The 15,941-nt window shown below is 45.3% G+C and overlaps 1 protein-coding gene across 1 annotated transcript in view; it reads left to right on the plus strand.

Annotated features, from left to right (window-relative positions):
* The first annotated feature begins 4,862 nt into the window (after window positions 1-4,862).
* LOC126184182 (BTB/POZ domain-containing protein KCTD12) overlaps window positions 4,863-15,941 on the plus strand; it is a 114,792-nt gene continuing 103,713 nt past the window's right edge. The window contains exon 1 of the mRNA XM_049926550.1: window positions 4,863-5,291. Within this exon, the coding sequence (XP_049782507.1) occupies window positions 4,863-5,291 (429 nt within the window). The remainder of the gene's footprint in view (window positions 5,292-15,941) is intronic.

Raw genomic sequence — 15,941 nt, forward strand, 5'->3', positions numbered from 1 at the left:
CCAAAATCTCTGAGGTTGGACATATAACCACTAGTGAAAGGTGAAAAAAAAGGAGCTTGAAGCCATATTGTGTGCCTAACTGCCGATTACGTAAAAAATAGTCATAAATTAGTAGCACACCCTCACGAACACGCAACTAAGACGAAATCTACACTACTGGCCATTAAAATTGCTACACCAAGAAGAAACCGTATGATAAACAGCTATTCATTGGACAAATACACTCCTGGAAATTGAAATAAGAACACCGTGAATTCATTGTCCCAGGAAGGGGAAACTTTATTGACACATTCCTGGGGTCAGATACATCACATGATCACACTGACAGAACCACAGGCACATAGACACAGGCAACAGAGCATGCACAATGTCGGCACTAGTACAGTGTATATCCACCTTTCGCAGCAATGCAGGCTGCTATTCTCCCATGGAGACGATCGTAGAGATGCTGGATGTAGTCCTGTGGAACGGCTTGCCATGCCATTTCCACCTGGCGCCTCAGTTGGACCAGCGTTCGTGCTGGACGTGCAGACCGCGTGAGACGACGCTTCATCCAGTCCCAAACATGCTCAATGGGGGACAGATCCGGAGATCTTGCTGGCCAGGGTAGTTGACTTACACCTTCTAGAGCACGTTGGGTGGCACGGGATACATGCGGACGTGCATTGTCCTGTTGGAACAGCAAGTTCCCTTGCCGGTCTAGGAATGGTAGAACGATGGGTTCGATGACGGTTTGGATGTACCGTGCACTATCCAGTGTCTCCTCGACGATCACCAGTGGTGTACGGCCAGTGTAGGAGATCGCTCCCCACACCATGATGCCGGGTGTTGGCCCTGTGTGCCTCGGTCGTATGCAGTCCTGATTGTGGCGCTCACCTGCACGGCGCCAAATACGCATACGACCATCATTGGCACCAAGGCAGAAGCGACACTCATCGCTGAAGACGACACGTCTCCATTCGTCCCTCCATTCACGCCTGTCGCGACACCACTGGAGGCGGGCTGCACGATGTTGGGGCGTGAGCGGAAGACGGCCTAACGGTGTGCGGGACCGTAGCCCAGCTTCATGGAGACGGTTGCGAATGGTCCTCGCCGATGCCCCAGGAGCAACAGTGTCCCTAATTTGCTGGGAAGTGGCGGTGCGGTCCCCTACGGCACTGCGTAGGATCCTACGGTCTTGGCGTGCATCCGTGCGTCGCTGCGGTCCGGTCCCAGGTCGACGGGCACGTGCACCTTCCGCCGACCACTGGCGACAACATCGATGTACTGTGGAGACCTCACGCCCCACGTGTTGAGCAATTCGGCGGTACGTCCACCCGGCCTCCCGCATGCCCATTATACGCCCTCGCTCAAAGTCCGTCAACTGCACATACGGTTCACGTCCACGCTGTCGCGGCATGCTACCAGTGTTAAAGACTGCGATGGAGCTCCGTATGCCACGGCAAACTGGCTGACACTGACGGCGGCGGTGCACAAATGCTGCGCAGCTAGCGCCATTCGACGGCCAACACCGCGGTTCCTGGTGTGTCCGCTGTGCCGTGCGTGTGATCATTGCTTGTACAGCCCTCTCGCAGTGCCCGGAGCAAGTATGGTGGGTCTGACACACCGGTGTCAATGTGTTCATTTTTCCATTTCCAGGAGTGTATATTATACTAGAACTGACATGTGATTACATTTTCACGCACTTTTGGTGCATAGATCCTGAGAAATCAGTACCCAGAACCAATAACGGCCTTGATACGCCTGGGCATTGAGTCAAATAGAGCTTGGATGGCGTGTACAGGTACAGCTGCCCATGCAACTTCAACGAGATACCACAGTTCATCAAGACTAGTGACTGTCGTTTTGAGACGGGCCAGTTGCTCGGCCATCATTGACCAGTCGTTTTCAATTGGTGAGCGATCTGCAGAATGTGCTGGCAAGGGCAACAGTCGAACATTTTCTGTATCCAGAAAGACCAGTACAGGACCTGCAACATGCGGTCGTGCATTAGCCTGCTGAAATGTAGGGTTTCGCAGGAATCGAATGAAGGGTAGAGCCAAGGGTCGTAACACATCTGAAATGTAACGTCCACTGTTCAAAGTGCCGTCAATGCCAACAAGAGGTGACCGAGACGTGTAACCAATGGCACCCCATACCACCACGGCGGGTGATACGCCAGTATGGCGTAGGCCGGCCGGTGTGGCCGCGCGGTTAAAGGCGCTACAGTCTGGAACCGCACGACAGCTACGGTCGCGGGTTCGAATCCTGCCTCGGGCATTGATGTGTGTGATGTCCTTAGGTTAGTTAGGTTTAAGTAGTTCTAAGTTCTAGGGGACTTATGACCACAGCAGTTGAGTCCCATAGTGCTCAGATCCACTTGAACCATTTGAACCAGTATGGCGATGGCGAATACACGCTTCCAATGTGCGTTCACCGCGATGTCGCCAAACACGAATGCGACCATCATGATGCTGTAAACAGAACCTGGATTTATCCGAAAAAATGACGTTTTGCCATTCGTGCACCCAGGTTGAGTACACCATCGCAGGCGCTCCTGTCTGTGATGCAGCATCAAGGGTAACCGCAGCCATGGTCTCCGAGCTGATAGTCCATGCTGCTGGAAACGTCGTCGAACTGTTGGTGCAAATGGTTGTTGTCTTGCAAACGTCCCCATCTGTTGACTCAGGGATCGAGACGTGGCTGCACGATCCGTTACAGTCATGCGGATAATATGCCTGTCGTCTCGACTGCTAGTGATACGAGGCCGTTGGGATCCAGCACGGCGTTCCGTATTACCCTCCTGAACCCACCGATTCCATATTCTGAATCACGACCAACGCGAGCAGCAATGTCACGATACGATAAACCGCAATCGCGATAGCCTACAATCCGACCTTTTGAGAGCGGATGATCTGGACGTGTGTCCATCAGAAACAGTACATTTGTAAGAATGGATGTCATGAACTGCTATATATATTATGACTTTTGAACACTATTAAGGTAAATACATTGTTTGTTCTCTATCAAAATCTTTCATTTGCTAACTATGCCTATCAGTAGTTAGTGCCTTCAGTAGTTTGAATCTTTTATTTAGCTGCCAGTAGTGGCGCTCGCTGTATTGCAGTAGTTCGAGTGACGAAGATTTTTGTGGGGTAAGTGATTTGTGAAAGGTATAGGTTAATGTTATTCAGGGCCATTCTTTTGTAGGGATTTTTGAAAGTCAGATTGCGTTGCGCTAAAAAATATTGTGTACCAGTTTAGTGTTCATCAGAATAGGTAAAGAGCTTAATGTCTGAGTAAGTTCTGTTTTGCTCAGCTGTTTGAAAATCAAATAACGTAAGGGATTTACCAGCACAGTAATTCACTAATTTTTCTATGGGGACGTTTCAACCGTTACTAAGTATTGTTCCAGTAGTCTGTCCCTAACGTGGATGTTTACTTCCATACCAGCCGTTAGTATATTTCTGTGGTGATTTGCTCCTGTTATTGCCGCGTGTAAATTTATTTTTAAACGCAGAAAATGATACCTCGGCTTTCTGTCAATTGTCCTCTGTTTGGGAAGCCGACTGACGGACAATTTATTTTGTTCCCGATTACACACGGGAAATAGCTCACCGAACCAGAACGCGCTGATAATGGAGGAAAACAAAAGCTACATATCGTCCGCAGGGAACGTCGTTAGCCCATAGTTAGCCACAGCGCTGCACCTCGTCGATCCGAGAGGCGACTTTGTGCAGCGCTGCCAGCACAGTCAAGGGTAACCGCAGCCATGGCCTCCGGGCTGATAGTCCGTGCTGCTGCAAACGTCGTCGAACTGTTCGTGCAGATGGTTGTTGTCTTGCAAACGTCTCCATCTGTTAACTCAGGGATCGAGACGTGGCTGCACGATCCGTTAGAGCCATGCGGATAAGATGCCTGTCGTCTCGACTGCTAGTGATACGAGGCCGTTGGGATCCAGCACGGCGTTCCGTATTACCCTCCTGAACCCAGCGCTGGATCTCGACCGACGCGAGCAGCAATGTCGCGATACGATAAACCCCAATCGCGATAGGCTACAATCCGACCTTTATCAAAGTCGGAAACGCGATGGTACGCATTTCTCCTCCTTACACGAGGCATCACAACAACGTTTTACCAGGCAACGCCGGTCAACTGCTGTTTGTGTATGAGAAGTAGGTTGGAAACTTTCCTCATGTCAGCACGCTGTAGGTGTCGCCACCGGCGCCAACCTTGTGTGAATGCTCTGAAAAGCTAATCATTTGCATATCATAGCATCTTTTTCCTGTCGGTTAAATTTCGCGTCTGTATCACGTCATTTTCGTGGTGTAGCAATTTTAATGGCCAGTAGTGTATTTAGGGAGGAAAGCAAAAAAGGTATGTCTTTCGTGTCAGGCGTTCACCGTTACTAAGTATTGTTCCAGTAGTTTGTCCCTAACGTGGATGTTTACTTCCGTGCCAACCGTTAGTATATTTCTGTGGTGAATTGCTCCTGGTATTGCCACGTGTAAATATATTTTTAAACGCAGAAAATGATACCGTGACTTTCTGACAATTGTCCTCTGTTTGGGAAGCCGACTGATGGACAATTTATTTTGTTCCCGATTACAAACGGGAAATAGCTCACCGAACCAGAATGGAGAAAAACAAAAGCTACATAACGTCCGCAGGGAACGTCGTTAGCCCGTTGTTAGCCACAGCGCTGCAGCTCGTCGATCCGAGAGGCGACTTTGTGCAGCGCTGCCAGCACAGAGGCGACTTCTCGATTTTTTTGCGCAGCGTTTGAATGCGAGGTGTGAACCGTGACGAGGCCGCCAAAGGTTAGCTAATGAGTCGGCGAGGCGGGACGGCACGCCGGAGCCGCAGCAGCCGCGCGCGCGCGCATGCGCGGAGCGGCGGCCCGCGTCGGCCGGCCGCGGGCCTCGGCGCGGCACTCGCAGCGGCGCGGCTCAGCAGTCAGCATGCAGGACGACAGCGGCGACTGCTCCGCGGCGGCGGTGGCGGCGGCGGCGGCCTTTCCCCCCGTGCTCGAGCTCAACGTGGGCGGCGTCTACTACACGACGGCGCTCAGCACGCTCACGCTGACGCCGTCGCTGCTCGCCGACACGTTCTCGGGCAGGACGGCGGTGCCGCCGAGGGACGCCAAGGGCCGCTACTTTCTGGACCGCGACGGCGTGCTGTTCCGCTACGTGCTGGACTTCCTGCGCAACGGCGCGCTCGTGCTGCCCGACAGCTTCCGCGAGGGCCAGCGGCTGCGCCAGGAGGCGCTGCACTTCCGCCTGCCCGCGCTCGCCGACGCCGTCACTCGACAGGTGCGCCTGCGCCTCGCGCCCCGCGCCACCTATTGCTCTAGCACTTCGCAGCGCGCCGTGCCCGACACCTAATGTCGCCCTTATTTCTCACTAGACGTATTTACAGCAACTCTCCCGCAAACATTCATTTACGGATAACTCGTCTGTTACCACAATAGTCTTGTACCAGACGTCAGGTACAGATACATAAAAAGTATAATTAGTAAAAAATAAAAGGCTGGTAAAGACTCCAAAATTTACGGTTAACCACTTGTAGAGAAGGACTGCGAGACACTTGCAAGTCAATGCGAGTGTTTCTAAAAATTCAATTAAAATTACGGACTGAGAGGGCATAAATTTGGTTTCCTCACTGGACGTGTGACTGTCTTGTATCGTTATAGAGCACACAGGTTTGCCGGAACAGTAATTGCATCAAAGTCTGGATCATTTACTAGCCTTAAATGTTTCACTATCCGTAAGATACGATTTCTCTGTGTAGCTGTACCTGATGATATGCGCACGCCTGCAACTAATACAGCAATATTGAACTAATTAGCGCTAAGAGACCAGTGGCGGGCAGTTTCTTATTACTCTGAGTATTTCATACAGTCACTGACAAATACACAGCATTAGTAACGTTGAAAATTCGTCGTGAATCTCAACTGATTTTAAATATTGCTAGAATTTATATTAGCTTTCTACTTAAGTGCAACCACTAGAGACAGTTTTTTACCACTAACTTTGTCGTCATTAGTTACTTCCATCACACCTACGTTTTAAGAGCTCGACATATATACGTTGTGTACATTTTAGCACTACTTTTTTTTATTTCTTCACCCGTGCCACGTACTACTGCCCAATAGAAATGCGACACAGAAAAATAAATAGATCCCAGGGAATGACACGTATAGAGGAAAATCTTGAAACGTATTGCTAAATGTCTTCACGACTCTCTAACCTGCTAGCCTGTAATATTTTGAGAAGGAATAAATGATACAGCATTTCCGGAACTACTATCTGTCACTGTATCTATAAATGCGCCTGGTTAAAAATTATATGTCTTGGTGTATAACTCAAGTATCAGTAATAAATTGTCTACTTCCTCTTCTTACTTGTACACAGTATTCTGCCAAAGCCAGCTTGTGTATTTCCTTGATAGAAGATTGATTAAACAATAAATTTGTATTTATGCTGCTGAAATTGTGTACCAGGATGATGAAGCTCTTTTAAGCATGACTATGGTGAAAGTATAAATTAAAAGTAAATTTAGATCTATGCCTCATCTGCCGTTGTGTAATTGTAGCCTTCAGAGTAACAAAATCAAGCATTTTATTAATGGAACGTGATTTAAAACCAAGAAAAATGTTTTTGGAAACTTAAACATCCATTCTAGAATAACAAAAACATCCTTTAACAGTAGTGGAATCATAGGATACTACTATTCACATTTGTAAAAAGCGTAGTTGGAAGCATCTCAGTGCTTGCTGGGCAGCTTCAGTTTTCAGACGTTCCATACTGGTTTTCCACATGATCACATGATATATTGCCTTCACTGAACATTTTCAGTGTAGAACTATGAGGAAAGTAAAGATAAGCGTTTCTAGTGTATGTAAACACTGAGACTGTTAGTTTTACTTGATATTATCATTTTCTGGAATAATATGACTTTATTTCATGCTGTGTCAGTTGAAACTTTTATTGCTGCCTAACAACTAACACATTACTTGTATTTCAGATTGACTCAGGCATCTAGCGGCACAGGTTAACTATCCTCTTACGTGCTCCATGATACGCTGGGCCACATACTGCTTTTTTTTTTTTTTTTTTTCAAACCCGCGTCTTGGTCTCCTGTTTCATGTGAATTCGTTTTTTCCTCACTCCTGATGGAGAAAAAAACTACGGAGACCTCATTTCTGATGGTTAACGTCCCGTAAAAGTCACAACAGGCACAGCATCACCTCAAGCTTACTCAGGAAACATTCCGCGACGGCGAAGAAGAGGAGAGGGGGTAGCCATTGACTGTGACCTTCTCGGAGAAAGCAACAGTCGCCTGATGGGCCTGCCGGAAGCACTAAATTTTGTACGTCAGGATAAGAGCCTGCAATGACACTTTTAAAGATATATTCACATACACTTGCCAATTATCTGTGTTAAATAAATTACAAGTCAAGTCGACTACACCAGACAGCTGCCAATGATAATATAATGTAGGGTCATAAGACTAGATGATAGCACTTCATCATTTTCCCCCAGCAAACTGCAAAATATGATTAACTGGCACATGGTTAACGCCAAAAGATTATTTCCCAATGCTAAAAAAATTCAAATAACTTCATACGTACACTACTTTTTGTGCCGTTTTATAGCCACAGAAGGCTATTACTGCATCAAAGAACTATCCTCTCTACACCATTAACCTCTTCGAGTTTACTGAACTTTCAGTTATCTGCTACATACTGTATGTGTAACACCTACGTTTCATATTCGTCCCACTGACCATGCAAAATATTACTTCTTTCTTTTATTGAAATCACTATTAAATCTATCCAGCATCATTGTCATCCTAGTATGACAGGGTTTTCTGAAAATTCTTTCCTTCTTTAAAGCATCAAAATTTACTCTTTCGTGCAACGCTGTCTGCTCTGTCTCAGGGATAAAAATCACAGATTCTGCTGCTGACGGAACAGAAAATGTCTAATCAAAAGAATAATTTTCATAGTACATCCCTTGCAAAAGCAGTCTTCAATCAAAAGTTGAGTGAAAGTAGGGAATTATTTTTAGGTCAGCATAATTAAGCGTTACCTGCACCGATTCAAAAGACTACAAAACCTTTACCACGTTAATTTTCCCAATTACAAACAGTAGGACTTAGAACGACGAAATGTCCTCATTTATTTTTAGAAAAGTAACATTAAAGCTACATGTTGGAGTCGTTCGCAGTGCGTAAACCAGTTTGTTTTCGCCTTAATGATAGCACAGGAAATGCTTTACGGTGAAAGCGATCCCCGTAAATGAAAATCCGATGGGCACAGGGGATCTGCTTATCACTTCAAGCATACCTGCTTGAAACAGAAATGTAGCTCAATTATTTGAGATGTCAAAGTAAGATAAGTAGGTTCACTGCATTGATTCCCATGAACTAAATGGTGGTATATTTGTTTCTAATTTTTTTTGATGATTGTACAAGATATGAGTCCCAAGAACACTCAACGATAGGGCCGTTTTTCTTATGAATGAGAAACACAAACAGTGGATGCTGTACAGTGTTAATTCATTTCGCGAACCGGTTCCCGGTTCACAAAACCATAATCAGAGAGTAACTGATTCAGTCATCTACTGTCTTATGATATTGTAAGCAGAGAACAGGTTCACGAAACAAAGCAGTAAAGCGGAACGACTTCAGTTTGTGGTTGCCACTGATACATATGGAATCGTTCTACCAAACAGCGACCCAAGAATCCATTAACGAGTTAGGGTTCTTATTTAAAATAAAGACGTTGCGAAATTTCACAATATTTCGGATTTGATTTTAATCTTCAGTGAACGTAAATTATGACGCTGATACACGAGCAGCTTAGTATTATTTATGAATGGGTAAAATAACTTTTCAGTTAATTGGACAATGTGCTAACATAATGAACAGACATGGTTACCTGACATGATCATTCAGTGCAGGCGGCAATCTATAATTTTGTATTGTAATCTTCTTTCGAAAACCAATTTATTTGCCAAGGTCGCTATGTTAACAAAATAACGGGATTACTAGTTTTAGCAATATGTATTGCCACCCTCAGATCCATAAAACCGGACGGTGATAGTTACGTCATGCACTGCTTACATCGCAGGCGGACTATAAAATATGTATAAAAAATCAAGGCATTAAAATGACATTCCAGGTGTTCTGTCGTAAAGTATGTACAAGTTTGAGTACACTTGAGATGTATCTGTCTTGTTTGACCCAGGCGTAGTCAAAATTGTAGATACTTTATGATAGAACACCTGTTATGTCATTTTAATGCCTTGACTTGAAGCAGATTTTATAGTCCTCATGTGACAGAATGATGTAAGCATTGCATGATATAACTATCACTGCCCGGTTTTATGGGTGTGAGGATGGCAATACATTTTACCGAAACTAGTGATCCAGTAATTATGTTAACACAACGATCTTGGCAAACAAATTGGTTTTCAAAAGGAGACTACAGTACTTAATGAAGAGAACCTATAAAAGGCCAAGTTCGAGAGTTTTCTGTAACAAATTGAGATGAAGAAATTGAAATAAATTGTGACTGTACGTTTCAAAGAATCAAGAGGTATAGCTGCTGTGATAGCAGCGTGTGATTAGCTTCCATTTTCGTAAGGAGGTTATCCTTTCGATAATTTAACAGTTATAGGGCACTTCGCAGCAATTACTTATAAGAGAATGAAATAAAATAATCTCATAATACGTAACTAATTACGTTCCGCTGAAAATGAATAACACGTATAAAACACCTGAAGACTGTGATCGGACACTCAGTTATAAACAACTTTCAAGATGATTATGACAGTAACGCGTGAAGTTTGCATTTTGATGCCGTTCATTGTCACATACCATCTCGGTTGGTCAATTCATATTATTTGAAAATTCATACGAGGTGTTGTTAAGCTTACCACGTTCAATCAAACCCGACTGCTGTACATAGCACCACAACTGATCACGTAGGTAGTACTTTATGGGTAAATTACCGAACCAAATTTCCAACCAAAATGTTACCACATTCGTTAGTTACAGGGTGAACATTAAAAAAACCGACAAACTGCAGGGATTGATTCCTGGCTGAAAATGGAGAAAAAATGTGCTATGAATATGTGGCCGGAAACGGACGGTGTGCGTGCAACGACGACAGTTGTTGGCTCTGAGCACTATGGGACTTAACATCTGAGGTCATCAGTCCCCTAGAACTTAGAACTACTTAAACCTAACTAACCTAAGGACATCACACACATCCATGCCGGAGGCAGGATTCGAACCTGCGACCGTAGCGGTCGCGCGGTTCCAGACTGAAGCGCCTAGAACCGCTCGGCGACATTGTCCGGTGCAACGATGACAAATCGTCCCGGAACACAGTACAGAGCTACATCGCATCCACGACATAGCAGCTGTTCAAAGTGGCTTTCATGGGATGCAATGCATGCATTCACAAGTCACATCATCGTACTTCGGCTTACACCATGTTGGCGCGTCGCTTCCCTCGAGCTTTTACTAGGGTTCGTCGCAATTTCCTGTAGAACCTGGTCCTCGAAATCTGGTGTACGCACAGTTCGCCACCTCCATGTACGTTCGTCTGTCGTAAAGGACCCATGATCACACAAAAGCCCGAACAGATGTAGATGGTGTCTGTGAGAGTACTTGTTTTGGTATGACCGTGCTGCTTTTCAACCGTTTCCATATGCCTGGCCGTACACAAACACCATCTCGGCTCGTTCTAGACATGAATACGGGACCATTCTGCTACTTACAGTACTCTGCTTCGTTCACCCAGACTGCAACACGCAAATAACACACGGCGCTTGGTCAGAGGAAATCACCGAAGTTAAGCGCTGTCGGGGGTGGTCGGCACTTGGATGGGTGACCATCCAGTCCGCCATGCGCTGTTGCCATTTTTCGGGGTGCACTCAGCCTCGTGATGCCAATTGAGGAGATACTCAAATGGTTCAAATGGCTCTGAGCACTATGGGACTCAACATCTTAGGTCATAAGTCCCCTAGAACTTAGAACTACTTAAACCTAACTAACCTAAGGACATCACACACACCCATGCCCGAGGCAGGATTCGAACCTGCGACCGTAGCAGTCCCGCGGTTCCGGACTGCAGCGCCAGAACCGCTAGACCACCGCGGCCGGCGAGGAGCAACTCGACCGCATAGTACCGGCTTCGGCCAAGAATGCCATCATAACGACCGGGTGAGCGGTGTGCTGCTCCCACTCCCATCCTATCCGCATCCTCCACTGAGGATGACACGGCGGTCGGATGGTCCCGGTAGGCCACTCGTGGCCTGACGACGGAGTGCTTTATTTGGTTATAGGAAATGTCATTCGTCACGACCATCAACCGTGGCAACGATGCATTTGCGGATACATGTTCATAGGACATTTTTCTTCCATTTCCGGTCAGGAATCCGTCCGTGCAGTTTGTCGGTTTTATTAATATTTACACTTTATAAAGGGTGGTCAAAAACTTCGCGTGCGAAGACCGTACAGTCCAAAATTGTCATGCCAATCAGGCAGCATCGCCGTGAGCATTGAGGCAATTATACCACCGACGAACCAGGTTGCAGATACCCGTTTGGTAAAACACTGTGTGTTGCTGCGTGAAGAATTTCGTAACTGCCTGCTGCACATCCTCGTCGTACAGGAATCGCTGACCATTCAAGGCCTTATTCAAGGGAAAGAAAGTGTGATAACCACACGGGGAGATATCAGGATTATAGGGATGGGTGCCCGAGGGTTTCCCACTTGGGTTGGCGTAACTTCTGCGTTACGACATTCGTGATATGGGGGCGTCTCGTGTCGAATCGCGATCAGCACGGAACCTGGGGCACCATTCCTCAGCGGTGGTTTTGATAGACATGCTCCTCCATAAACATTCTTCATTTTCCTATGGATGTATACCGGTGTTTGTCCTTCGGCAGCCAAGAGAAGAATAACAGCACGTTCACACTGTTTGGACGCATTTGCTAATAACGCCGCCATCGTTGACGTTTCCACATTTACAGACTGAATATCGGAAAGACTCGAATGTCAGTCTAATCCATTGTCTACGTGTCGGAGCTCATGTACACGCTTCGGGGTCACGCTACGTTGTTTATACGCTGCAGCAAAGCCTTGAAAACGACGGAAATTTTTGATCGCTGCTTATAATTACGCATGAATATTTTGTTTGTTATTACTTGAAGATATTAGTATCTAATAGCTCCGATACGAGAGAGGAACTAATTTCTTTATTCAGGTTCAAATGGTTCAAATGGATCTGAGCACTATGGCACTTAACATCTTAGGTCATCAGTCCCCTAGAACTTAGAACTACTTAAACCTAACTAACCTACGGACAGCACACACATCCATGCCCGAGGCAGGATTCGAACCTGCGACCGTAGCGGTCACGCGGTTCCAGACTGAAGCGCCTAGAACCGCACGGCCACACCGGCCGGCCTTTATTCAGGTAAATAACCTATAGATATTAAACACCCTAATTATATGTTCGACTAAAACTGCACAAAGATTTATATACTTGTTGATTTGAAAAGAAAGAGTATGACTTAACGGCCCGTCATGACGAAGACATTAAAGACGGAGCACGTACTTGGATGGGGGAAGGAACTCGGCCTCTCCCATGCAAGGTATCTAAACATTTTCCTTAAGCAACTTAGGAAAACCTAAAGCTTGATGTGAGGATGGAGATTTAAACGCCGTCCTCCTCAATGCGACTGGATTATTTTGTTTGAAGTGGCTCTATGAGCGTGTATAGTCTCACACCTAACGTCCTAATTTACTGGACTCATAAATGAGCCAAAACTGTATGGAAAACATGACCGATGGCCGTTTGTGTTGTACAATGCTCACCATTAATGTATTTCTGCGGTGGTTTTCAACTCCCATGTATAGAAAGTTGCCGTAATGATTCCCAATCAGCACTCCGAAAATAGGGCATACAGGCATCTACAGCGCGAAGAAACACAAAGTATTTTTTACAAAATTTATATAAAGGAGGAATAAATGAATTTCTCTCTCAGGTTAAACTGACGATAGGGCAGAAATAATAAACAACAAAAAATCCGGGGCGCGTAACGCGGGAAAATTCCAGGAAAACAAAAACATACCGTGTCATCCATTCTTCGCTGCTCGAATTCAGACAATGTGCTTTATTTCTAGCGTATCCTAATATTTATACTACGGATCCCGCTAGAGAATGAGCAGTTGCGAAAATTACTTTCTGCTGAATATGCTGCAAACTAGTTATAGAGCCAGCAGAAAGTCATCTATGCTAGGATCCAATCTATATTGTGATTGCACTGTGTTAATCTGCTCTTGGAAAGAAAGTACGAGGCCGACAAATGTAGAGACAAAATTAAGATTCTTGATTGCTCTGTCAGGTCACCGTCAAGAACAGGCGTCAGTTACAATTGAACTCTGCTGATGCGTGTGAACATATAAATGATAGACGCAACTAGTTTTTCTACTCTCACGACAACGAAATCTGGTTTATAGTTCATAATGAAGTGGCCCTGTACAAATGCAGAATTAGAATTCGCCGCAAATATTAGGTAGTTTGGGAGACAGTCAAATTTTATTTACCGTTATCTTTCAGCACACCCATGACTGTGGCAAAAAAAAAAAAAAAAAAAGAAAAAAAATGCATTCCACTTCAAATAGGATCCTTCGATTTTGTTGTTGTTGTTGTGGTCTTCAGTCCTGAGACTGGTTTGATACAGCTCTCCGTGCTACTCTAGCCTGTACAAGCCTCATCATCTCCCAGTACCTACCGCAACCTACATCCTTCTGAATCTGCTTAGTATATTCATCTCTTGGTCTCCCTCTTCGATTTTTACCCTCCACGCTGCCCTCCAATACTAAATTGGTGAGCCGGCCGGAGTGGCCGAGCGGTTCTAAGCGCCACAGTCTGGAACCGCGCGACCGCTACGGTCGCAGGTTCGAATCCTGCCTCGGGCATGGATGTGTGTGATGTATTTGGGTTTGTTAGGTTTAAGTAGTTATATGTTATAGGGGACTGATGACCCCAGAAGTTAAGTCCCACTGTGCTCAGAGCCATTTGAACCATTTGAACTAAATTGGTGATCCCTTGATGCCTCAGAACATGTCCTACCAAACGATCCCTTCTGCTAGTCAAGTTGTGCCACAAACTTCTCTTCTCCCCAATCCTATTCAGTACTTCCTCATTACTTATGTGATCTACCCATCTAATCTTCAGCATTCTTCTGTAGCACCACATTTCAAAAGCTTCTATTCTCTTCTTGTCCGAACTATTTATCGTCCATGTTTCACTTCTATACATGGCTACGCTCCATACAAATACTTTCAGAAATGACTTCCTGACACTTAAACCTATACTCGATGTTAACAAATTTCTCTTCTTCAGAAACGCTTTCCTTGCCATTGCCAGTATACATTTTATATCCTCCCTACTTCGACCATCATCGGTTATTTTTTTCCCTAAATAGCAAAACTCGTTTACTACTTTAAGTGTCTCATTTCCTAATCTAATTTCCTCAGCATCACCCGACTTAATTCGACTACATTCCATTAACCTCGTTTTGCTTTTGTTGATGTTCATCTTATATCCTCCTTTCAAGACACTATCCATTCCGTTCAACTGCTCTTCCAAGTCCTTTGCTCTGTCTGACAGAATCACAATGTCATCGGCGAACCTCAAAGTTTCAATTTCTTCTCCGTGGATTTTAATTCCTACTCCGAATTTTTCTTTTGTTTCCTTCACTGCTTGCTTAATATACAGATTGAATAACATCGGGGATAGGCTACAACCCTGCCTCATTCTTAGAACTGCCATCTGGTTTATGTACAAATTGTAAATAGCCTTTCGCTCCCTGTATTTTACCCCTGCCACCTTCATAATTTGAAAGAGAGTGAACAGAAAGACCGGGGACGAATCAACTGAACCGGAGGAGGCTGACTGAAGTGGTTCATTAGTACACTACTGACCATTAAAATTACTACACCACGAAGATGACGTGCTACAGACACGAAATTTAACCGACAGGAAGAAGACGCTGTGATTAGTAAATGATTAGCTTTTCAGAGCATTCACACAAGGTTGGCGCCGGTAGCGACACCTACAACGTGCTGACATGAGGAAACTTTTCAACCGATTTCTCATACACAAACAGCAGTTGACCGGCGTTGCCTGATGAAACGTTGTTGTGATGCCTCGTGTAAGGAGGAGAAATGCGTACCATCACGTTTCCGACATTGATAAAGGTCGGATTGCAGCCTAGCGCGGTTGCGGTTTATCGTATCGCGACATTGCTGCTCGCGTTGTTCGAGTTTTTTTTATTGAAAAACTTTCGAATTTTTTCATTAAAAAAATCTGGGGCATTACTTTTCCGTTCTCCCTCATATTTACACTACTGACCATTAAAATTGCTACACCAAGAAGAAATGCAGGCAATAAACGAGTATTCATTGGACAAATATATTATACTAGAACTGACATGTGATTAAATTTTCACGCGATTTGTGTGCATAGATCCTGAGAAATCAGTACCCAGAACAACCACCTCCGGCCATAATAACGGCCTTGATACGCCTGGGCGTTGAGTCAAACAGAGCTTGGATGGCGTGTACAGGTACAGCTGCCCATGCAGCTTCAGCACGATACCACATTTCATCAAGACTAGTGACTGCCCGCAGCTCGTGGTCGTGCGGTAGCGTTCTCGCTTCCCGCGCCCGGGTTCCCGGGTTCGATTCCCGGCGGGGTCAGGTATTTTCTCTGCCTCGTGATGGCTGGGTGTTGTGTGATGTCCTTAGGTTAGTTAGGTTTAAGTAGTTCTAAGTTCTAGGGGACTGATGACTATAGATGTTAAGTCCCATAGCGCTCAGAGCCATTTGAACCAAGAGTAGTGACTGGCGTATTGTGACGAGCCAGTTGCTCG

The sequence above is a fragment of the Schistocerca cancellata genome, chromosome 4 (assembly GCF_023864275.1).
Source record: "Schistocerca cancellata isolate TAMUIC-IGC-003103 chromosome 4, iqSchCanc2.1, whole genome shotgun sequence".
Lineage (NCBI taxonomy): Eukaryota > Metazoa > Arthropoda > Insecta > Orthoptera > Acrididae > Schistocerca > Schistocerca cancellata.